General features: G+C 41.3%; 1 protein-coding gene and 1 non-coding gene across 2 annotated transcripts in view; both read right to left on the reverse strand.

The window, feature by feature from the left end:
• Positions 1-8,671: 8,671 nt before the first annotated feature.
• Positions 8,672-25,130, reverse strand: part of LOC126108530 (speckle-type POZ protein-like) — a 41,410-nt gene continuing 24,951 nt past the window's right edge. The window contains exons 2-3 of the mRNA XM_049913808.1: positions 19,068-19,641; positions 8,672-10,772 (exon numbers count right to left, since the gene is read on the reverse strand). Coding sequence (XP_049769765.1) covers positions 10,289-10,772; positions 19,068-19,630 — 1,047 coding nt within the window. The 5' untranslated portion in view covers positions 19,631-19,641 and the 3' untranslated portion in view covers positions 8,672-10,288. The remainder of the gene's footprint in view (positions 10,773-19,067; positions 19,642-25,130) is intronic.
• Trnas-cga (transfer RNA serine (anticodon CGA)) lies at positions 23,510-23,584 on the reverse strand. Its single transcript has one exon. It is a non-coding gene; the product is annotated as a tRNA-Ser (tRNA).

Raw genomic sequence — 25,130 nt, forward strand, 5'->3', positions numbered from 1 at the left:
GTGCATACCGAAGTTAACCCATTCGGTATCCGAAATCTGAAAAACTTTGCAGCGTAATACCGAGCACACGCCAGTTTCAGAGATGCCGATCTCCAGAAGCGGTTTCCGAATAGCCTGTTCGGTCAGCCTGTCAGGAAGTTCATTTCCTGGGATTCTGACGTGTCCCGGCGTCCAGACAAACACCACCGAATGACCGGATCTTTCCAGGGCACAGACGGCCTCCTGGGCGGTCGCTACCGAAGGATGGCGAGGGTAGCACCGGTCGGTAGCTTGTAAGCCGCTTGAGGAGTCACTACAGACAAGGAAGGACTCACTGGAGCACGAATACAAATGCTCAAGAGCACGAGATAAGGCCATCTGCTCTGCAGTAAAACACTGTACCCATCTGTAAAGGAGTGTTGTTCAATACGTCCTGTGTGAACATTGGTGAAGCCAACGTGACCGTCAACCGTACAGCCGTCGCTGTAGACGACTTCAGAGCCCCAGCACGCATCGAGATTCGAGAGCAAGTAACAGCATAGAACCTGTAACGGTACTCGAATTACGTAACCATTACAGAACCTCACCTCAACCTCTCGATACCAGCAATATTCTACTGTGTTTTTGTAAAACAGTTAACATATTTCTGTGACAACATTCAGATTCGATTTCATTAATGTTGAGGTACTTAGATACATTGATATGTTTATGTTGCAATGATATTATTTGTACGTGTATTCTTTCTTTTGTCACTATGATCTTTGTCGTACTTGTAACTCTGATTTTTGGGCACGTAAGTGGTTATTAGAGAGTCAAGTCTGGGACGTCATGTTGGAAAGACGTATATTGTAGTCAGTTTATAAAATGTGAACTTTAACAGTGAGGAAGATATGTTTTATTTTATGAAGTGAAGTGATATTGCAAAAAAAGTAATAAAAAACAAGTGTAACTTAAATTCGGAGTGCTGATTACTTTTTTCATCACCAAGTTTAATCTTCAAGAATGGTTTATGAAACACATCTATAAAACTTTCGAATATCACAGAATAACACCGAGGCCTCTTTGCATCCAAGTTTGGAATCATCACCACCTAAATTTTCGACGATACAGCCGTGAATTCACAACGAGACCAGAGTGGGAAACACGAAAAGATGAGTGTCGTTTATCCATTATTTCATGAAATGACTTTATTAACTGTGCTCTAATGACACCTGCCACATAATGTAACTTTGTTGTTGCCCGAAAATGCAATATTCAGCAGCATCAGCAACACTACAATCGTAATTAAATTTTACCTTTGTTGTGGTAGGGTTGTTAGAAACCTCATGAGGAACTGAGTCCTTAGGGCCTAGGTATAAACTGTGGAGGTGTATATGAATGGACCTGGAGGATAGGTGGTAAAGGAAAGGACTCTAGTTCAGACAGAAGAGATCAGGTGTGAACCGTGATCGTAATCCCCGACCTGGGCCGCTGACGCAGGAGATGGACTGCCGTGGTTGGGAAAAGGAAACAGTAATTTGGATGCTCAGGAGAGCTACAAATGCAGTTGTTGGCACCTGATCTGCAACGAAGGGACCCCAATCTTTACCAGTAGGCTGATCACCTGAATCGTCCTAAAAGCTCCCGTCACTAATCGAACCCCCTAGAGGTGCAACGGGTCTAGTAACTGCAATGCGGAGGGAGCCCCCAGACCCTAAAATAGACTCCCATAGTCGAGGTGGGATGGAACAAGACAGCCACGGCAGTGTAGAGCGATCTGCACCTCAGTCGGTGTTGCTCAGGCAACGGAGGGCATTGAGGTGCTGCCAGCACTTCCGCTCCAGCTGACGACGATGAGGAAGCCGAGTCAATTGGGCGTCCAAAACCAGTCCTAAAAATAAACGTGTCTCCACTACAACGAGTGGCTCGTCATCGAGGTAAAGTTCCGGTTCCGGACGAACGGTGCGATGCCGACAGACGTGCACGACGCGCGACTTCGCAGATGAAAACTGCAAGTCGTGGGCTAGAGACTGTGTCCGCGCCTCGTGGATGGCTCCCTGTAGGCACCGCTCAGCGATGCCAGTACTGGGGGAGCAGTATGAAACGCAAAAGTCGTCCGCATACAGGTAAGGTGTGACGGACGGCCCCACAGCTACTGCTAGACCGTTAATGCCCACTAAAAATAAGTAGACACTCACTACTGAGACCTCATTCTCCTGGATACGGGGGCAACTACGGGAGGCACCAACTCGGACACGGAAAGTGTGGTGCGACAGGAAGGTTCGGATAAAAATAAGGAGTGGGCCGCAGAGAACCCACTCGTATAATGCGCCACGTCGTGTTGTATCCTTTTCTTACATCAAAAAGACAGCAACCGGGTGTTGGCATCTGGAAAAGGCCGTTCCGATGGCAGACTTGAGGGACACTAGATCATCAGTGGCAGAGTGACCCTGGCAGAAACCACCCTCGCACGGAGCCAGTAGGTACTGTGACTCCCGGATCCGACACGACTGCCGACTCACCACACATTTCAGCAGCTTACAAAGAATGTCGGTGACGTTGATGGGCTGATACGTAGCCACACCAAATGGGTTTTTAGCAGGTCTGAGCAATGGAACAATTATACTCTCCCACCACTGCAATGGGAATACGCCTTTGCTCCAGATGCAGTTGAAGATGTTCGATCATCTCAATGCGCATCCAATCTGGCCGAGGAGCTGAGTCAGAGCAATGTGCGAGGGCACTGAGGAGCTCTCACTCAGTAAATGGAGTATTATATGGTTCACTGTGGCATGTAGTGAATGGGAGGAGTTTCCCTTTCATCCACCAATTTAGAGTACAAAAGGCTGGGGATAATTCTCCAACACAGAGGCCCGGGCATAGTGCTCGGCAATTGTCTTTGCGCCGGTAGATAGCACTCCACTGATATTAATTCCAGGGATACCTGTCGTGGTCTGGTGCCCAAAGATATGTCCGATTTTCTTCCAGAATTGTGAAGGCGACATATGGTACTCAGTGGTTGAGATGTACCTGTCCTAACGCCCCTGATTCCGTCCTTTTACGAGCTGGCGAACGTGGGCACAGAGCAATGTAAAGGCTATTTGGCACTCCGGTGACAGGTGCCGCTTATGTCGCTGTAGAGCCTGCCTAAAATATTTAATGGCCTCGATGATTTCCGGCAAACACCGAGGCACTTTCATTCGCCAGAAGCCCGCTAAGGAACAAGAGATCGTCTTTCCCACTGCAGAAACGATCGTTGCGGTTACTCGCTCAACCACCACATTGGTGTTACCGTAAGGGGGAGATTATTGGTGACGGCAGAGGTGAAAGCTTTCCAGTCTGCCTCGTTTAAAGCCCACCTGGGTAGGCATTCAGAGGGATGACGCTGGGGGAGCGACAGGAAGATGGGAGAAGTGTTCACTACCACACAAGTCATTGTGGGCTCTGCAGTGGATAGATGGGAGAAGTCCTGGGCTGCAGAGGGATAAATCAATGGCCGAGTCAGTGCTGTGAGTCACACTGAATTGTGTGGGGGCCCCGTATTTAAGAGGCAGAGGTCGAGGTCGAGTTGAGACAGTAAATTTTTGGTATCTCTATTATGGAAATGGAAGAGGATGTAGATGAAGATGAAATGGGAGATAGGATACTGCGTGAAGAGTTTGACACAGCGCTGAAAGACCTGAGTCGAAACAAGGGCACCGGAGTAGACAACATTCCATTGGAACTACTGACGGACTTGGGAGAGCCAGTCCTGACAAAACTCTACCATCTGGTGAGCAAGATGTATGCGGCAGGCGAAATACCCTCAGACTTCAAAAAGAATATAATAATTCCAATCCCAAAGAAAGCACGTGTTGACAGATGTGAAAATTACCGAACTATCAGTTTAATAAGTCACAGCTGCAAAATACTAATGCGCATTCTTTACAGTCTAATGGAAAAACTGGTAGAAGCCAACCTCGGCGAAGATCAGTTTGGATTCCACAGAAATGTTGGAACACTTGAGGCAATACTGACCCTATGACTTATCTTAGAAAAGAGATTAAGGAAAGGCAAACCCACATTTCTAACATTTGTGAACTTAGAGAAAGCTTTTCACAATGTTGACTGGAATATTCTCTTTCAAATTCTGAAGGTGGCAGGGGTAAAATACAGAGAGCAAAAGGCTATTTACAATTTATACAGAAACGAGATGGCAGTTATAAGAGTCGAGGGGCATGAAAGGGAAACAGTGGTTGGGAAGGGAGTGGGACAGGGTTGTAGCCTCTCCTCGATGTTATTCAATCTGTATATTGAGCAAGCAGTAAAGGAAACAAAAGAAAAATTCGGAGTAGGTATTAAAGTCCATGGAGAAGAAATAAAAACTTTGAGGTTCACCGATGGCATTGTAATTCTGTCAGAGACAGCAAAGGACTTGGAAGAGCAGTTGAACGGAATGGACAGTGTCTTAAAAAGAGGATATAAGATGAACATCAACAAAAGCAAAACGAGGATCATGGAATGTAGTGGAATTAAGTCGGGTGATGCTGAGGGAATTAGATTAGCAAATGAGACACTTAAAGTAGTAAAGGAGTTTTGCTATTTGGGGAGGAAAATAACTGATGATGGTCGAAGTGGAGAGGATATAAAATGTAGACTGTCAATGGCAAGGAAAGCGTTTCTGAAGAAGAGAAATTTGTTAACATCGAGTATAGATTTTAGTGCCAGGAAGTCGTTTCTGAAAGTATTTGTATGGAGTGTAGCCATGTATGGAAGTGAAACATGGACAATAAATAGTTTGGACAAGAAGAGAATAGAAGCTTTCAAAATGCGGTGCCACAGAAGAATGTTGAAGATTAGGTGGTTAGATCACGTAACTAATGAGGAGGTATTGAATCGGATTGCGGAGAAGAGAAGTTTGTGGCACAACTTGACTAGAAGAAGGGATCGGTTGGTAGGACATGTTCTGAGACATCAGGGGATCACCAATTTAGTATTGGAGGGCAGCGTGGAGGGTAAAAATCGCAGAGGGAGGACAAGAGATGAATACACTAAGCAGATTCAGAAGGATGTAGGCTGCAGTAGGTACTGGAAGATGAAGAAGCTTGCACAGGATAGAGTAGCATGGAGAGCTGCATGAAACCAGTCTCAGGACTGAAGACAACAACAACAACAACAACAACAACAACAACCTTGGCCAGTGAACACGGTGCCACCACATCGGGTGTTATTGGCTTTAAAAGTCCCAGAAGTATGTAAGGTTTAGGGAGTTGATTAATCAGTGCAGCCAATATGTTCAGGGGTACTGCACCACCCGGAGGAAGATATACATTGCAGACAGTTATTTCCTGTGTTGTCCTTATCCTGACAGCTACAGCTTCAAGAGGAGTTTGGAGGGGCGCCGGTCTGCTACATACAGAGTTCAGGACACAGACGCATATTCCACCTGACACACTATGATATTCGCTACGGTTTTTGTAATATCCTCTATAGCCACGGAGAGCAGGGGTCTGCATTGTCGGGACCAGGTTTCCTGGAGGGCAAGGCAGAAAGCAAGTGTAGAACTTAACAGTTGTCGTAGCTATGCCAGATGGTAGAAAAAACCACAGAAATTCCACTGGAGGATGATGTTATATTTGAGGCTGGGAAGCCATCAAGCGCTCAAGGAGGCAGTTTACGTCTCAAGGTCACGTGATGCCACCGACTGAGTACGTGTGAGGCTCATATCCATTGTGTCTGAGGGTCCGACAAGGTCGAGGTCCTCAGCGGACGTCAGAATCTCCACCTCATCCTCAGACGCTGAGCTTGTAGGGAGTGGTGGTGTGGGTGCCACTGCAATGTCTTTGTTCTCGGGAGTCTTTCTCTCACTGCTCCTTATGTTTCTCCGGCTGGAAGTGCTTCACTAATTCAGTCTGAGGGACTAACGAGGATACAAAATTTAAATAGCTAGGTGAAATAATATGACCAAATGCTTTAGAGAAAGAAGCTAACTTAGCAAGGGGAAGGAAAATGGAGGCGGCTAACAAAAAAACTGTATAACATGAAATCTATTTCCATAAATGCAGAACTTCGGCATTGAAATACTGTCATTAAACCGGAATGCCTTTATGCATCAAAATGCCTTTCGTTATATACAGCCAAATAATCAGGTGGAATAGAAACAAAGGAAAGGAAAATAATCAGGAAAATCTTGGGATCAAAATATGAAAATGAGAAATTGAAATTAAGAAGTAATAAAGAAGTTTATGAAAAATAAGAGTGAATATCAGACTCAATGAGGAAGAGAATAGTTGCATTCTATGGACACCTAAAAGTCTGGATGAAAACAGGATAACAAAAAGAATTTTTAACTTCTTTGACAAAAAACCACAAAACATCAATGACAAGAATATAAGAAGTTAAAGCAGACCCAAGGAAAATGGAAATAATAGAGAAAGAAATAAGAGAAAGAGAAAGGTTAACAGCAAAAGTAGAAGATTTAAAGGGCTTCCAGGAGAAAACAAAGAAAAAGATAGTTGCAAAATGGACAGCAGAAAAAAAGATAAAAACATAGGGAAAGAATGAAAAAATTATTCAAAAGAAAGGAAAAAAGAAAGCTTTATATGGAAGACTATTGTAAATTTGTATAGTGTTGTTTTGCTATGGAGGTTTTATAGGCTGATGTCCTTATTGACTGGACATGAAACTTTTCCTTTTGTCTTTTATCATGTTCATGGATATCAAAATTTTCATTTACATCTTTTAAATTCTTTCTTATATATTTACAGATTTCTAGCATATACGTACAGGGAAGAGGGATTATTGATGACTTTTGAAAGAGGGATTTGCAAGAATCTGTTTGTTGAGCATGTTACATTGCTCTTACAGTTCAGTTTTGAGTTAAGAAGATGACTGAATGAGGTAGTGTATTATCCCAGAATATAATTCAGTACAGTAGGATGCTGTGGAATCGGGTAAAGTAGGCAGTTCGGACAGTGCTATAACTTGCTTTGACAGAGAGAAAATGCAGACTGTAATATATTTTATTAAGTGTTCCATTAATTTTGTTTATACGTGTGTGCCATTTGAAGTTATTTTGAAGCCATAAGCCTAAAAACTTTGTTTCTGGAGAAGATGAAATTTTGTTGAGTTTATTGTCATACTGGTGTCACCTTTTAAACATAAATTTAGGAATGTTGTGTTTTTGGCGTTTGTCATACATTTATTCTCCTCAAACCATCCATTTAGCTGTTCTGTAGTCTTATTAACAGCCGTTTGAAGCTGACTTAGGGTATTTCTTGTAATTAGGATGTCATCTGCAAAAAAAGTGTTTGTTTGTAACTCAATGTTCAAGTCTAGATTATTTATATACAGGAGAAAGAGGATTGGCCCAAGAATTAATCCCTGAGGGACTCGACTCCTTTATTTAGAACTTCTGCATCTGACAAGCATGTCTTGTTGTTTTTCCTTTAGTTCACATTTTATTTGTATTTTTTATTTCCTGTTTGTTAAGTACAAAGTGAAACATTTTAGTACAGTGCCCTAATGCCATATACTTGGAGCTTCTTGTGGACCAGTATGTCAAAGGCTTTACTTAAGTCTTAAAAAAATGTCCATGGCTCTTTGTTTTTTGTCTATTGCTTGCAGGGCATTTTCTATAAAATCATAGATTGCACTGGTTGTTGATTTATTTTTCCTGAATCCATGCTGAGAATCAGTGAGAATTTTGTTTTTCTCTGAGAATTTCATTAACCTATTATACATTACTTTTTCTATGATTTTACTAAAGCCTGATAATAATGAAACTGATCTATAGTTTTCTATATTTGTTTTGTCTCCTTTCTTACGGATAGGGACCACTTGCGCAGTTTGTAAACTGTCTGAAAATGTGCCTGTCAGAAAGGACGAAGTTACTATATCTGCAAGAGGAAGTGAAATGTTTTTAATACATTGCTTTATGATTTAATCACGAATACCATCAATCCCTGACGACATTTTCCTATAAGCTGATGCAACACTGATGATTTCATCTGAGGTTGTTCCATCAATGTAGATTGAAAAGGAACACGAGTGCACTTTGTTTTTCCGTTTCATTTTAGTATCTGTTTTGTCACTGACTATCAATTATTTGCGATCTCTGCAAAGTAACATTTAAAAAGATCTGTGATGTGTTTGGGATCAGTTATACTCTTGTTCTCATGGTTAAGAGTGATATTTTTCATTTTATTTTTCTTATATCCACTCTGTTATTACCTATGGAATAATATTTTGGGAAGTCAACAGTAAAAATATTCAAATAGTTTTCAAATTACAGAAAAGAGCAATTCGTATAATAACCAAGAGTGGCAGTAGGGCTCACTGCCTTGAACATTTCCAAAAGCTGGAAATCCTAACTGTCCCCTGTGAATACATTTTTCAAAGTGTTATGTATGTAAAAAAAAATATTGGCTGCTATATGAAAAATTCTTTAGTACACAGCTATGAAACTAGAAACCAATACAATTTGCATCTAGAAAGGAAAAATAAAGTTAAAACTCAGCAGAGCTTGTTGTACAATGCTGTTAAATTATGTAATAAATTACCCCAAAAAATAAAAGATATTGACACAATCGGACAGTTCAAAACAAAACTAAATTTTTTTTTTTTTTTTATTAAATAAAAGTTATTACGCAGTAATGGATTATCTGAATTAAAACATGTAGTGTAATTAAAGTAGCCTGCATTGTAATACATGAGGAAATCAACAATTGTACAGTACTATAAGAAAATTACAAATTACACAAGGATATAAAACTAATTTAAGATACCTCAAAAATGTGTGTAAATACAAATTTTATGTGTATAATTGTAGGTATATTGTATTGTATATGATTTTGCTGACGAAATCCACACAATGTAAATTGTTACATGGATTAATAAAGAAATCAATCAATCAATCAAACTTTATATGCTTCCTTCTTTATGACTTTGCATACTGCTTGGCTTTTATTTGCCGATTCTGGTATGAAGTTACCACTGGTGATTTTTTTTGTTTGTCGTATCACTCTTCTGTAGATTTGAATGTATACCTGTATGATCAATATAAGATTAATGGAGGATGAAAATGTAGAGGGGGCTTGTGAACCTATTACTGCTCAGGTTTGAGGTGCAGAGATTGAAAATTGTGTACTAGATGGGGAAGATAGCAGGATATGTAATAACTGTAAGGAGGATATTGAGATGTGGTGTTAGTATTCAAGTTAATGAAAAGATACTGACAGATGATAATATTATAGACAGTGATGGTAAAAGTGAGGTTTCTGGCAATGCAGAACGAGAACATGTTTTACTTTGTCACGACTTAGACGGAATGATTTATGTTGAAGTGAAGGAAGAACAATTAGTGAAAAATGATACTACGAATATAGCTGTCTGCGGTACGAATGAACAGGGGAACATGGTAATCACCTTGTACCTGTTAGCAAATCAGTGAAATAGTGTTGACTCATAAAGATGTCAAAAAACAAGGTGAGCTTATTGGAGTCAAAATATCAAGAGTAACATATTACAATTATATGGGTAATGCTAATGAAGTTCCTGGTGTTCTGAACGACATTTGTCAGATTATGCATCCAGATTTGGTGGTTGGGGGGGGGGGGGGGGGGGGTTGATTCTTTGGGGGCATTAGAAGCATCAATAAAAGAGGAAAAAGGATTAGAATTTAAAGAAATTGAAAGGGATTTGTTACCTGCAGGGGTCCGGGAGGGGGATATAGGTGAATATGATGTGCACAGGAGTTCATGTGTTTATGCACAAACAGAAATTTGGAAGGGGGAATGACACTGAAACTATGTAAGTGTTAGTTTTTTGTAAGACAACTAATTTTTTTACTACAGCATAAGTGAAAAGGGAATTTTGCCTGACAGTGACAATGTTTTTGTAATAGAAAAATTTCCAAAATCAAAATAAGGATGAAGACCATTTTTTCAGTTAGCCAATTATTATAGAAAATATGTACAAACACAGGCACTGGATGTACCATGATTGAACAGCCTCTTAAGAGAAAGTACCATGTGGGAGTGGAGTGAGGCAGCTTTTGACAAGATAAAAGAACAACCGTGTAAGGGTGAAATAGCACGTGATCTTTCATTACCATTTTGTCTGATAACAGACAGTAGCTTATTTTGGATTAGGGTTTTATTCATTCCAAGAGAAGGTAGTTAATGGGTGTATCTAAGGTTATACCTATTTGGCTGCAAATGGAGTAGAAATCCTGTAAAATATTCTATTACGAAACTTTCTGTGATACAACAGGAAAAATAGAAGTAAATTACATATTTATCACAAAATTTATGTGGTACAGAAGTAGAAGGCTTATTTATCGAAAGACGTACTAAAAATTCCAGATTAGATCTCTACAGGAATTTGTCGCTATGTCTGTAGGTGAACTGCGTCTGTTATCCTGCTTAAATTTCTCCGCTCCAGCCAGCAGCAGTGTTCTTACTGCTTCGGTGTAATTTGTGGAAGCAGCCCAGTGGAGTGGCGTCTTCCCCCAACGATCCTGAACATTTACCTCCGCTGACGCCGTCAGCAGTGCCCACATGATCTTCAAGTCACCTCGGTATGCAGCTGCGTGCAGAGGTGTCTGCTCACTCGAGTCCTTCGCGTTGACATTTGCCCCCGCATTCAGGAGACACTTGACGGCGTCTACACTGGCGTTCGTCACTGCGAGGTGCAGGGCGGTGTATCCGCTGCCGTCCTTCGCGTCGACCGGTGCGCCTGCGGCCAGCAGGTTCTGCAGTTCGTCCAATTTGCCGGTTCTAGCTGCCTCCGTCAGCCTCTCGGCCGAGTCCTCCGGCTGCTCCACAGATGAAGTCCTGCAAAGTAAACCGTTGTTTGAACAACTCTCTGTGCCAAAAGCAATGTGACAAGTGTAACTCTCAAACCTGATGCAGGTGGTCGCTGCTGTTTGGAGTGACAATGTTGTACCAGGAAAGTAGTGTAAGAAAATGTACATGAAACTGCAGTAGCAGTAAGGTGGAAGGTCAGTAACAATGAAGTAAACGAAAGTTGCTGCTTTCCTAGAAATCTAGGCACAGAAGTAAACTCAATGACAAGGCAATATTATCATCTCTCTCCATCCTATGTCACTACCTACTCCTGCTCACTGTCTTAGCAATTTCTACATCACAACAATAATTTTACTGCTCGAAACTTCCTAGCAGATTAAAACTGTGTGCTGGACCGTGATGCAAACTCAAAACCTTCACCTTTCCTGGGCAAATGATCTAACAACTGAACTTTCCAGGCACGACTTGCGACTCGCTCTCACAACTTTACTTCCCCTGGTAGCTTTTCTAGCGGCCAAACTTCAGAAAATCTCTCACACATACCTTACAGGACTAGCACTTGTGGAAAAAAGGATACAAATGGCTTAGCCACAACTGTGGATTATTACCACAATGAATTTTCACTCTACGATGGAGTGTGCACTGCCGTGAAGCTTCTTGGCAGATTAAAACTGTTAAAACTGCGCGAGTCAGTCACGTGTCATGCTTCGATAACTCATTCACAAAGAGCAATTGCTCAGAAAAAGCTGTCCAGCTAACTACTTTATTCTTCTAGTAAGCTTCAAATCAGCAAACCCTCCACTGTAGGGTGAAAATTTATTCTAGTCCTATTGCTTTATCTACATAATTTGTACTGGAAGTGAATGCTACAAATGTCTAATTCTATAAAATTGAACGACAGTATGTTAAAATAAAGCACTAACTTATTATGCTAGTACTAAGTGCAGCAAAATTTCAATGGCTCATTCCCAGATTTTGAAGAACACATTTTGTTTAACAAGTCGAGCACAAGAATCACTGATTTATTAGACAAAGCGCATACAGTGCCACTATTAAGAAACATTGAGAGTCGAGTTGGCAACAGTCGTTAGAGAGAGCTCATGCTCTTAGTGTCATACTTGGGCAAGAGACTAACTGAAGTCATTCTCAATAGACAGACCAACATTTGCCTAAAGTGGTTTTGGAAATGGCCAGGCAGGGATTTGAACCCACTGCCCTGAGTCCATTGCCTTAAGAGCACTGCCCTCTCACTCAGTCAAAGTTTATTTTAGAGATAAGGGATAAAATCTGAACATTATTGAGAACAAACTGTGTATGGCATTTGTGGCAGCCCTGCAGAACCCTGCATGTGGAACAGTAGTGCCTTCCTGCTGCACGGTGTCCTTCGATAATACAGGGTCCGGCAGAATGAACAGTACCACCTGAGTCACGTAGTTCAGAGACACTGCTGAGCCAGCGCAAAGAAAGTATGCGTGTGTTGCCTCAGGAAGGTCAGACGTATGTAATTATGGTAGGGTGTCCATTTCATTTTCATTGAAAAAGGGGACATTTAAAATAAATTACAGAAAAACCTGGGACAATGAAGAAAAAACCGGGACATAAATATTGTACTGACTAAATTTAATACACATACAAGTTTACCTTTACAACGTGCACTCAGATGATACCAAATCACTTTTTACAATTATTCTGCCACACTATCACCATACTTGTACTTTATCAAGAAGTGCATTTTCGTTTGAAATTATATCATAAAAGTCAGTACACGATACACCATTAAAGTGTGTTTTGACAATGAGCAAGGCCCTAACTGTTTCAACTTTCATTCTGTTTTTTCCATCTGACCACAAAGAGTTCACTAACGAAAACACACGTTCCACAGCAGCATTTGACCCAGGAATTGCCAGACAAAACACCACCAAATGAATTATGTTTTTCATGTTAATGTTTTTACTTTTGAAATAAGCAAATATTTTACACCATGTTGTACTAACACTTTCTTTGTCTCCTTCTTCACTTTTTATGAAGATCTGTGTACATGAAAATTCATCAAATAGTTTGTCTTCATCAACAGGAAAATTTGGTACAATACTTTTAACAAAAACACAACAGTCCTGAATATCCTTCCACTGTGGCTGCTCCTTTTCAGTATTAACCCAGTCAAATGCTTTAAAAGGTGTGATAAATGGTAAACACCATACTTTAATATAGTCAGTGTAAGAGTCACAGAAGATGTCAGCAAAAATATGAAATTGTTCTACAGTGATTTCACCCTCTTCTTCCAGCTTTCTTAGTCTCATGTACAAAGGATGTGAGAAATCTTTTAGATTTTCTACATTGTAATTTGCCCAATAATTTGTTTATTTCTTGATAAATTTCCACTATTGTGATTTCTTGTTTCTCAATACATTTAATTGTTGTGGAGAAAGGTTTTAGCTGGCTAACAAGAAAATGTAGGAGAACAATAGAAACAGGGTTGTCAAAGAATTGTTTAAGGATAACAGGACACTTATCAAGGGAAATGAAATATGATTTCAAAGCAGGAAATATCTCTACAATTCTTTCAAATGCTGGTAGCAGAGATAGCCACCTTGTCTTGCTGTGCCCAAGTACAGTTTTGTATTCAGTTTCAGTAAACTTACAGAATGACTTCAGAGATTCAACCCTTACTGTATATATGTGGAAATGCCGGTAGATTTTTTTTACAATTAATTGGCAGTCAATGGGTAGGCAATTTGAGCCATTTTGTAAGGAATTGGGCACCACATGTGCTGGACAGCCAACACCTACTATATTATTCACTGTGTTCTGTTGCAGTTTATATAACAAATTGTTTTTTCCTTTCCTCTGCTTACCACCAAAATTGGTGTTAGTGTTGTCTGCAGAAACTGCGATTACCTTTCCCTCAAGATCATATTTCTTTAAAACCTCCAGCACATAATTCTGAAGTAAATCTGAAGTTTCTCCAGCTAAATTAACCAATTTGAGCACTTTCACCGTGATGCCATTTTCAGGGTGAAAATAACTGATAAGGAGAGGAACCAACTTCAAATCCAGATGATTCGATGTATCAGTGATTACAGAAATGAATCGAGCACTTTTCAGTTCATTTAAAACCTGCTGAGCTGCATACGGTGCAATAACATTTGAAATGATTGCATTACATTTTGTGTGTCCACATGTGAATTTAGGATTGAAAACTTTTTTTAGCAATTGGTGTAGTACAGTCCATTGACTTAAAGCTACGGTTATGCATTGCACTGTGGTATGCAAACGTAGCTTCTTGTGCTGCCAGCTGCCTATCCATTTCTGTTACTGATTTTAAGTTTACATAGTAGTCACTCACACATTTATTTGCTCTTTTCGTCTGATCACTCATGCGATGTTTCTTCGTCTTAATGTGATTCACAATGTCAGACCTTCCACCGTGACCAATAGCAAATTTTGATCTGCACAACGTACATTCTACAGTTTCTCCAGTACCAGTGATAATAGGAAACTCGCTTTTTATATTGCTGTTAAAATTACACTTTCGTTTTGGCATAATGAAACAGTGATTGCACAGTGCAAAACATTAACAGCGTGGTGACAAAAGCCAGAGAGCACGTATCAGTGGTGTAGAATATCTCTGGACCGAAAGGACGGATTCAGTGGATCGATTTAGAAGAGAAGAATCTCCGTTGTTATTCGTAACCTACAGTGCGTTTAAAATGACTTGCGATTTTTGACAGTTCGGTACATATTAGGGGTACGCTGAAAGTCATCACATGCTTCCTAGTGTAAATAATTGCGCAGTTAATAGCAAGTCGGAGTTCAGAGCATCATTTGCTGTCGAGGTGTATTTAAAAAATAGCAAGTCTCCCATCACAGTTCAGTGAACCTTTCATCATCATTTTGAGTTGAACCAACACGATTAAGTCCCGGATCACTGTTCGATTGAATGGTGGATGCAACAATTCAGGACTACTGCATCTTTTGCAAAGAAGAAAAGTCCAGGCAAAGGAGGACACGTGGGCGCAGTGCACCGGAGAGTGAGTGGAGCCAGCACGTCAAGCACTCTTCCCAAATCCTCACCATTCCACTGCCAGACACGCTTCAGTACTAACAATATCAGAGTATTCCCTGCAGTGCATCATACACGGAGACTGCTTCTTATACAGAGACTAAATGAACAAGATAAAGCTGCCCGATGAACCTTTGCCTCGCGTTTCCTGGAACTTGTAGCAGCAGACCCATAGAAGCGAAACAACATACATAAGGCCCATTATCATTTGGACAGTCATGTAAATAAACAGAATTACAGGTACAGGACACCACATAACCGAGATCCTCGTCAGCTGCGTCAGAAATCCTTGTGACTGCGTAGTGTAGCATTGCTTTGTTTGGTCTCATTAGCTCATATTTTTTTGTGTATCTTCAAGGCCATGCATTAACAGAGACCAGTGATTGCTATGTCCAAATTTTAACCATTTGTGCGTCACATTTAGAAAAAAATTGGGGGAAATTTTTTTTGTGATGAATATTTACTGTATACATGTTGAACATATTCCATATCCATTGCAAAAGTTCTTTTGAAGCTATTGGTTAATAAATAAAATAATGATTCCAAATGGCATCATTAGAAATTACATAATAATTACTCAAAGAAATGCATACATAACTGTATTGTAAATTTACCGTATTTCTTTCTTTTCCCCTTGAGGAACTACATAAACTTGGTTCCATAACCAAGAATTTTGGTATACACAGAATAAAACTATAAACACAACAGTTATTTTTTACTCACAAATGCAGTAGTACAACTCACAACACTTCTCTGTTCTGCACTTCAAACAAATGGCGAGTCACGAAAGCGTACGCCACTGTGATCTGTTGGCCAAACTTGGAACTATGTGAAGCGATGCCAAACGGTATCGTTGAAGCATTGGGGAGCTCAAAAGAGCCGGGAATACTTAATGATGTCATTTAGAATCGCAGAAACAGAAAGGGTTAAATGACTTACTCCTTCCACAGTTGAACAACGATGTGTAGTTCGAACAGGAAGGAGCAATAGGGCATACTACCCACAAGTCCACAGCTATCTTATGGGGCCTTTTTCTTGGTCAACTGGTTTTCAGATCTGGAGGCATTCACTGGCCAGCACGGTCGCCTAGTCCGACTGCCCTGACTTCTTCTAATGGGGATAATTGAAGAGGCAAGTGTATGCTACATGTCCTCACATGACTCAACTTGAGGGAAGGACATCTATACGGTTTTCCAATCATACAGTTCAGTTCCCAACAATCAGTCTTTCCGTCTCATCCCGTCCGTTAAGTCTCCACTGACCCGTGATTCTGGATGACTTTCCCGAAATATACCCCTTTTCCTAGACCTGTCCAAGTCCTTTTCCTTCACACCTCTTCCTTCCCCTTCAACCCTTCTGCCTGAAGATGAAGCCAGTGGCTCCGAAAGCTTGCCTAATTATAACTTTCTTTTATGTGTGTTTTCTACCACTGCTTGGTGAGTAGATTTTTTATCTGTCCAATTAAATTATTTTGTCAAATACACGATTACTCTGCATTTCATAATCGAGTGCCTCGCAGAGGGTTCATCGAACCACCTTCTAGTTATTTCTTTAGTGTTCCACTCTTAAACAGCACGAGCATGGCAAAAACGAATACTTAAATCTTTCCGTGCGAACCCCGATTTCTCTTATTACAATGACCATTTCTCCCTATGTAGGCGGGCGCTAACAAAATATTTTCACACTCTGAGTAGAAAGTTGGTGACCAAAATTTCACGAGAAGATCCTGTCGTAACGAAAAACACATTTGTTTTAATGATTGCCACCCCAATTCACAATCACAACAGTAGCACTCTCTCCCCTACTTTATAATAATACAGTCCTATCTGACAGAGATCCTACACTGTACAGCAATACTCCAGAAGAGGGCGGATACCGTATTTACTCGAATCTAAGCCACACTCGAATCTAAGCCGCACCTGAAAAATGAGACTCGAAATCAAAGAAAAAAATTTTTCCAGAATCTAAGCTGCACCTGAAATTTGAGACTCGAAATTCAGGGGGAGAGAAAAGTTTTAGACCGCACCTCCATATAGAAACAAAGTTGGTCCATTGTAATATGAGACACAATTTAGGTCGAATGAATGACGATACAGCTACAGTAGTTTCGTTCGAGCCATGAGCTTAGCAGTTAAGCTTTACCAGGTAGCCATTGCTATGCGTCAGGCGCTCCATCCATATTTATACGGTTACCCTTCCTTTTTCACGTGCTTCGTTTGGTTTGAATTGATTGCTTATTTTTCTTTGATCTGATAAGTGCCGTTCTCTATGTTATAGGTGTTTATGTCACTCTAAGCTGAAAATGCATTACTGTACTGTGTCGTGCACTGTTTGTCGCATTCTGATAATGAGTGTTTACGGCCTGTACCACTCGCGGCATGGCTTGCTTTTGTGCACGCTACCACTGCTTACAATAAATAAGAGAGAGAGGAATCGTCTCATTGGCGAAACAATGGCAAGAGACGGCTATTTGTTGTTACTCACACTGCTGCTTTCTTCGATAATGATCAACAAGATCCAAATAATAGACTGCGTATTATAGAATTTATTCTGAACAAGAGTTTAGTGAAAATTTTTCTCCGTTTGAAAATCTTTGCAGACACCTCTTTAGTACATTACATTCTGCACAGAAATTAGAGTCATCTTAGATTTAAAACTCTAGTCAATTGTCATGCTTCATTTCTGACTGTATCACTATTAGGCATAATAATACGAATATAAACATGACATGATATGTATATTCTTCCGCATTTGCTGTTGTCTCACTCTAGTTTCGTAGTTTATTAGGCAGGCAGGATTTAAATGAGATAGCAGCAAACACGAAACAATACATGGCAAAACGTTTATATTCGTATTAATCTTATGGTAAGGAGAACACTGCATGTGATTCACAATTCATAAAAGTTCCTATCAGCAACCATCTCTTCTCACAGGTAGGAACAAATTCAGAATGTACAGTTGGCCATATTGACAAACGTCCCAAACAGTCTTGCCAGTCGGATTTTCGTAGTACACTGAAATGCTGCTACATTCGGAGCCTCTTCATCTCCCAGTGCCTACCGCAACCTACATCCTTCTGAATCTGCTTTGTGTATTCATCTCTTGGTCTCCCTCTATGATTTTTACCCTCCACACTGCCCTCCAATACTAAATTGGTGATCCCTTGATGAATTAAATTGAATATATCTTCTGTTACCCAAGGATTTCTACTAGTTCTCGTCTTTTTACCTACTTGATCCTCTGCTGCCTTCACTACTTCATCCCGCAAAGCTACCCATTCTTCTTCTACTGTATTTCTTTCTCCCATTCCTGTCAATTGTTCCCTTATGCTCTCCCTGAAACTCTGTACAACCTCTGGTTCTTTCAGTTTATCCACGTCCCATCTCCTTAAATTCCCACCATTTTGCAGTTTCTTCAGTTTTAATTTACAAGTCATAAGCAATAGAGTGTGGTCAGAGTCCACATCTGCCCCTGGAAATTTCTTACAATTTAAAACCTGGTTCCTAAATCTCTGTCTTACCATTATATAATCTATCTGAAACCTGTCAGTATCTCCAGGCTTTTTCCATGCATACAATCTTCTTTTATGATTCCTGAACCAAGTGTTAGCTATGATTAAGTTGTGCTCTGTGCAAAATTCTACCAGACGGCTTCCTCTTTCATTTCTTAGCCCCAATCCATATTCACCTACTACGTTTCCTTCTCTCCCTTTTCCTACACTCGAATTCCAGTCACCCATGACTATTAAATTTTCGTCTCCCTTCACTATCTGAATAATTTCTTTTATATCGTCGTACATTTCTTCAATTTCTTCGTCATCTGCAGAGCTGGTTGGCGTATAAACTTGTACTACTGTAGTAGGTGTGGGCTTCGTATCTATCTTGGCCACAATAATGCATTCACTATGCTGTTTGTAGTAGCTTACCCGCATTCCTATTTTCCTATTCATTATTAAACCTACTCCTGCATTACCCATATTTGATTTTGTATTTATAACCCTGTAGTCACCTGACCAGATGTCTTGTTCCTCCTGCCACCAAACTTCACTAATTCCCACTATATCTAAATGGTATCAACAAAAATTGTGAACTCTTACTGTAATAAAGCATAAAAAAATTGACTACAGATACTTATTGACTTGCCCCTGTACATCATATGACATAGAAACACGACTTCTGCAGCAATTGTCTTTGGAAGAAACAGAATAAAAGCTAATTACGTCATATACGCTTTTCTTACACAAAAGCGGCTGCTCGGACCTGATTTTCGGTGTTGCCGCTGCCACCAGCCTGCAGATTCGTGCTGCAGCCTCCGGATTGCCCCGCAAAACATCTATCCAGCCGTCAGAGGTCATCACTTCCGGGTGTCTCGCTAGGAAGTCGACGGCGGCGCTCTCGAGTCCCGAACAGGAGTGCAGCACGGCGAGGAGCGCAGTGGCGGCGGCGTTGTCCACACTCAGGCCCTTTACCATCTCTTCCTCGCACTTCCTTTTGAGCAGCGGCAGGTCGTACTTATCAGAGGCAGCCAGCAACTCGGCCGCCACGCTCGCTAGGCCCGGAGCTGTGTCAGTATACATAAAACACAGTAGTTGGTGTAGCACATCCTCCTGCACATCAGTTATCTCAATTCGGCGGTTGCTGGCTTCTTTCATGTTATTCCGCAATATGGCTGCAAAGACGGGGCTCCTAGCTGACAAAATGAAACTGTGGGCCGGCATTTGTGAGGGACCCACCACCAGGGTCACGTCCGCACCCTCGCCGGATTCCAAAAGCACTTTCAGGTCACTCGCGAAACTGCCGTCCTTAGTGTCTGTTGCCGCCATTGCAGTCACTCCTGAAACAGAACGCAACTTGAATTTTAAAATGTTACTGAATTCTTCATCTTTCATCTTATCTAATATATACTTATTTCGCCTCCTAACATTCATCCTCGTTTAGTAGAATTGTAGTTTGTGTTAGTCACGTCTAATTGCTTTTTGTATTTACTTTGGAAATCGTGAAATGTCCGTGAAATGTTATTCAGTGACTGTACAGAGTCATCTCATTCTACTGTTTCATTGCTTTTACAACTACATGAAATGATTATCTTACAGAATGATGGCCAGAACCACTTCTTCATTCCTGGAAAAACCTTAGTCTCAAACACTGCAGAATGAAAGACTGTTTACCATTTTAGAAACAAAAAGCACAGCAGAAGTCATCTTCGGTGCAAACGTGACAGGACCGTTTGGGCGCATTATGTCGAGGTCCTCTGTATCTGTTCAAAAATCTGATCAGACATATGGTTGAATGTCTAAAAGGTAAAAAATTGACACTAGTATAAAAAATAAAACATTTTTCTACAAGTTCATGTGAATGCACACATCAAAACAGAAATTTCTTCCCATTAAATCATTTTATCTGCTTTGAGATTGCTTCGCAGCAAGTACTCTGCACTTATTGAAAAGTTCAAACCTGCAGATGCACACTATGTGACCAAAAGTATCTGGACAGTGGGAAGCGAGAAGGTGCTTAAAACATCAGTGTACGCCTGTGCTGTGATAGGGCCATCAGATTGCCACACTGTGCACCACGATTTGTCACTCCCCACAATGTTTTTACACTGTTCAATCATTCAATGTTGACGCTCCTTACACCAAGTGAGGCGTCGTTCGGCATTTACCGGCGTGATGTGTGCAGCCGCTCGACCACGAAGTCTAAGTTTTCTCACCTCCCGCCTAATTGTAATAGTACTTGCAGTGGATCGTGATGCAGTTTGGAACTCCTGTGTGATGGCCCAGATAGATGTCTGCCTATTACATATTACAGCCCTCTTCAACAGTCGCTGGTCTCTGTCGGTCAACAGATTAGGTCGGCCTGTACGCTTTTGTGCTGTCCGTCTCCCTTCACATTTTCACTTCACTATAACATCATAAACAATGGACTTAGGAATGTCTATGAGTGTGGAAATCTCGCATACAGACATATGACACCTGTGACACCGAATCACCTGACCACGTTTGAAGTCCGCGAGTACCGCGGAGTGCCCGATTCTGCTCTCTCACAATGTCTAATGACTACTGAGGCCACTGATATGGAGTACCTGGCAGTAGGTGGCAGCACAATGCAGCTAATATGAAAAACTGTTTCTGGGGTGTCCAGAGACACTATGTACTCAGAAGTATCAGGGAAGGCTATTGGACAGCCAAGTGCATCCCCTTGTTTCAAGCTGCCCATATAAGCTGCAGTGAAACTGTGGTGCTTATATAAAAACTTATTTAATTTGATCCATTAGAAATGGTTCATGAATGCTTGTGCCTGCAAAAATGTGTCTGTGTGCTATGCCATTTATTCATGATGCTTTCAAAATGTGAGGTGCTGTGTTGTTCCCTTTATTGTAATACACCCTGCTGGGAAAAAAAAGAAATTAGTACACCCTTTTAAAGGTTTCCAATTCACTCAAGATTTATTGTTGCAATGGTGCATATGAAGTACATGAAATGATTAAATTTACAGATCAATAGTACAAGTGGTTCTCAGATACCAGGTATCGACCCATGCTGAAATGTCCATATTAGTATGTGGTAATGCTTCCATTGGTGGCAATGCAGGCGATTCTGGCATCCAGTCAATTGCACAGATGGCAAATACTGACCTGGGAAACACTGTGCAACACCTGCTCGACCTGTTCACGTAGTTCCGTAAGAGTTGTCAGTTAACGAGTCGCACGACACACTCCTCGGCCCAACGTATCCCTCGTGTGCTGATTGGAGACAAGTATGGACGATGAATACTGGCCAGGGAATTTGTTGCACATCGTGCACGTTGACATTCACAGGCAGTGTGAGGATGAGTATTATCCTGTTGGAAATACACATTGCCTTCCTCTTGCAAGAACGGCAAAAGAACAGGCCTAAAAATATTCTGTACGTACCGAGTGCTGGATAGCATCCCGCCCACAAACACCAAACGTTAATAAAGTTGCACCTTATTGCACACCAGACCACAAGACTTGGGGTGGGTCAGTGTGTCTTGTATAAATGCACTCTATGACACTGAGGCGTAGCGCCGTATACCAATCCTGCCTTGGAGGCGGTTAAGTGGGAGATGTGTCTCAGAGCTGGAGAGAACAGGTGGTGATGACACAGGTGGTGATTGCAGTTAAGTGGGAGATGTGTCTCAGAGCTGGATAGAACAGGTGGTGATGCAAGACTGGATGCGCACGTAGTTTATGTATCAGCCAATAGAGGACAATATTGGATAGGGGGACTGTGATTTTAGTTTCGATTGTGCCCACTAGAGTGCACTAAAGTAATAAAATGTTTTTCATAAACTGTTCTAGTATTATGTCTTTTTGTATATGTAAAATGTTATAAATGTGTTTTAGCAGTATGAATTATGTGCGAGTGTGGTTTAAGGTTAATATGAAGATAATTGTTTAATGAATTATGTAGTAGGATTTAATGTGGGAACATTTCAAAGAAGTATGGATATGGACAAAGGGGATTTTTGTAGAATATATTTGTAAAGTAGGTTTATGGTAAAGGGATAGTTAATTCAGGTATAAATAACAATAGTAAATAACTTTATGCATAAATAAAACTTCAGCATATTAGATAATTACATCGGTAAAAAGTGCAGTCATCAGGTTTACTATTTTGCGATCGGTTACGAATGAAAAGTGCGGACTAACGCGGGAGAATGTTGCTTTGCTATTGGCTGTCGAGTAAACTGACCAATGGTAAAGCAATATTCTTCGCGTGCCTTTCTCTGCTGGTAGAAAAGACTTAAGAGTATTCTAAAGAAGAGTCGAAGCCTAGCCACGAAACAGATAGGACGTATCTAGTAGTAGTTCCGATGTTAAGTTGCCGGATCTAGCAGTGTTTCGTACATCAAAAGTGTTGGAAAGTGACGGCATAATTGTTCCGATGGACGTGTAGAAATTTCAGAATTTTTAAGTGAATTTTGTGACAAGAAAACACATATATTCCACACTGCGTATTGTGCAGGTCGGTGGCTAAAACCTGTGACTGAATTTGGTACTGACAGACTTAATATTTGGCGAGCATTCTCATTCAAAAACAATAAGTATTATCGTAGCTATTACGTTTTCGGGAAATGCAACACCGTAAACTTGCTAACGTGAGTGAAAGGGATTGTGAGTGACTGTTAAGACTAGGACGGGCTTGGCAGTGATACTTGTTCACCTAAGTTTCAGAATATATTAATCGAGGACAAAATTTCCAACCTTTCATTTCTTGTGAAAACTTTCTCCCGAAACGTAGATTAGTGACTTTAATTGCAACTGGGTTCACATCGAAGTACAGAAGGTTTCGCTCAGCTTCCCTACTGATTCGCTCAGCTTCCCTACTGATGAAATGCTGAGACAATGTTCACAGGTAGGTGCAGGTTTGTCGTAAAGGGACAGAAAGAACCGCGCTGCCGCAACACACGGCTCGCCTGGTCCACATGTTACGTGTAAACGGCCATCACCTGCATGCTGGCAGAATCCGCTTTCATTGCAGACGACCACAGCATACCATTCCATCTTCCAACTGATCCTCCGATGCCACCAGTTGATCCGTGCACAAGTGGAAGATGGGCTAGTGGTGTGTGTGCTCGCAGTCGCACTGCTAATAACCGTTTCACGACAGTTCGTGTTGACACATCTGGGCTCACAAGCCATCTTACCCGTATGAAACTTCCTGGCAGATTAAAACTGTGTGCCGGACCGAGATTCGAACTCGGGACCTTTGCCTTTCGCGGGCAAGTGCTCTACCAACTGAGCTACCCGAGCACGACTCACGCCCCGTCCTCACAGCTTTACTTCTGCCAGTACCTCGTCTCCTACCTTCCAAACTTTACAGAAGCTCTCCTGCGAACCTTGCAGAAGTAGCACTCCCGAAAGAAAGGATATTGCGGAGACACAGCTTAGCCACAGCCTGGGGGATGGAAGGTAGGGGACGAGGTACTGGCAGAAGTGAAGCTGTGAGGACGGGGCGCGAGTCGTGCTTGGGTAGCTCAGTTGGTAGAGCACTTGCCCGCGAAAGGCAAAGGCCCCGAGTTCGAGTCTCGGTCCGGCACACAGTTTTAATCTGCCAGGAAATTTCAGTTCTGGTGGTTGCTTTTGGTTATGATGTAATAATATTTTAAATTCTACTTACAAGTTGAGCATACAATTTTCTACATATTACGTTTCTATTCCATTTTTGGTGTTGATCCTTTTCTTATAATTGCCACTTTGGGTTTTTTCCACATTTCACAGCACTAGGAACTGAACGCCTAAAGATCGGGATGCAAGGTTTTGCTTTGTGTTGCCAATTGTCAGATGTTGTTACCAAAGATTGAATGTTATTGTCAACTTTTGAGCGTAATGTTTGAAGTATTTGTGATCTGATTGCATGTACACATCCAATCGTTGGCAATAACATCTGGCAGTTGGCACACAAACCAAAACATTGCACCAAAACAAGTGTTCAGCTCCTAGTGCTGTGAAATCTGGAAAAAAACCCAAAGTGGCAATTATAAGAAGAGGAACAGCACCAACAATGGAACAGAAACGCAATATGTAGAAAATCATCTGTGGAACCTGTAAGTAGAATTTAAAATATTAATAATCATAGCAAAAACAACCATCAGAAATGTTTATAACCTATAGGTACATTGTCCCAGAATGTAAACTAAATAGTAAAAAATATGTACATATTCCAGGCCACTGAAGATGCCTTGCAGAGAACAAAGGCAAAACGCGTATGGCCAGGAAGTTTCATATCAGCGCACACTCCGCTGCAGAGTGAAAATCTCATTCTGGCATCTTACCTGTGCTGTGGTAGCTGTACGATCTGCCACTGCTGCCTTTACAATGATCATAGCGGGCACCGGTGCCGTGTGGATGTCCAGAACCTCGTCTACGGGTGTGAGAATGTTCACGTGACCACCGATACGAGAATTGTCGCACAAATGACACAGTATGTCCAAATTGTGTGGCAAGTCCAAAAGGACTGTCCCGCCACTCAGAAGACCACAATTTGACCCCTTTCAAACGCGCTCGGTCGGCTGAAGTGAGCACAAGCGCATCTCCGTGGTGCGATTGCATATTTTGCTACACACATTTGCACCACTCTGTGCCTGCCGGCTAAGAGAATTCCCTATTAAAGGGTAGAAAAAGACCGCACTCCGATACCTGTGCCACTATACCATCTGTCGGCAGACGATAATGAAACCGTCATTTGTACAAGTACTATCCCCCAGGAGGCATATTCCGTCATTGGTAAAAAATCAAAGTCATCTTTCTAGGTGTACTATTTTCTTCCGGCACTGTACGAAATTATAACTACCGATTGA

The sequence above is a fragment of the Schistocerca cancellata genome, chromosome 11 (genome assembly GCF_023864275.1).
Source record: "Schistocerca cancellata isolate TAMUIC-IGC-003103 chromosome 11, iqSchCanc2.1, whole genome shotgun sequence".
Classification (NCBI taxonomy): Eukaryota; Metazoa; Arthropoda; class Insecta; order Orthoptera; family Acrididae; genus Schistocerca; species Schistocerca cancellata.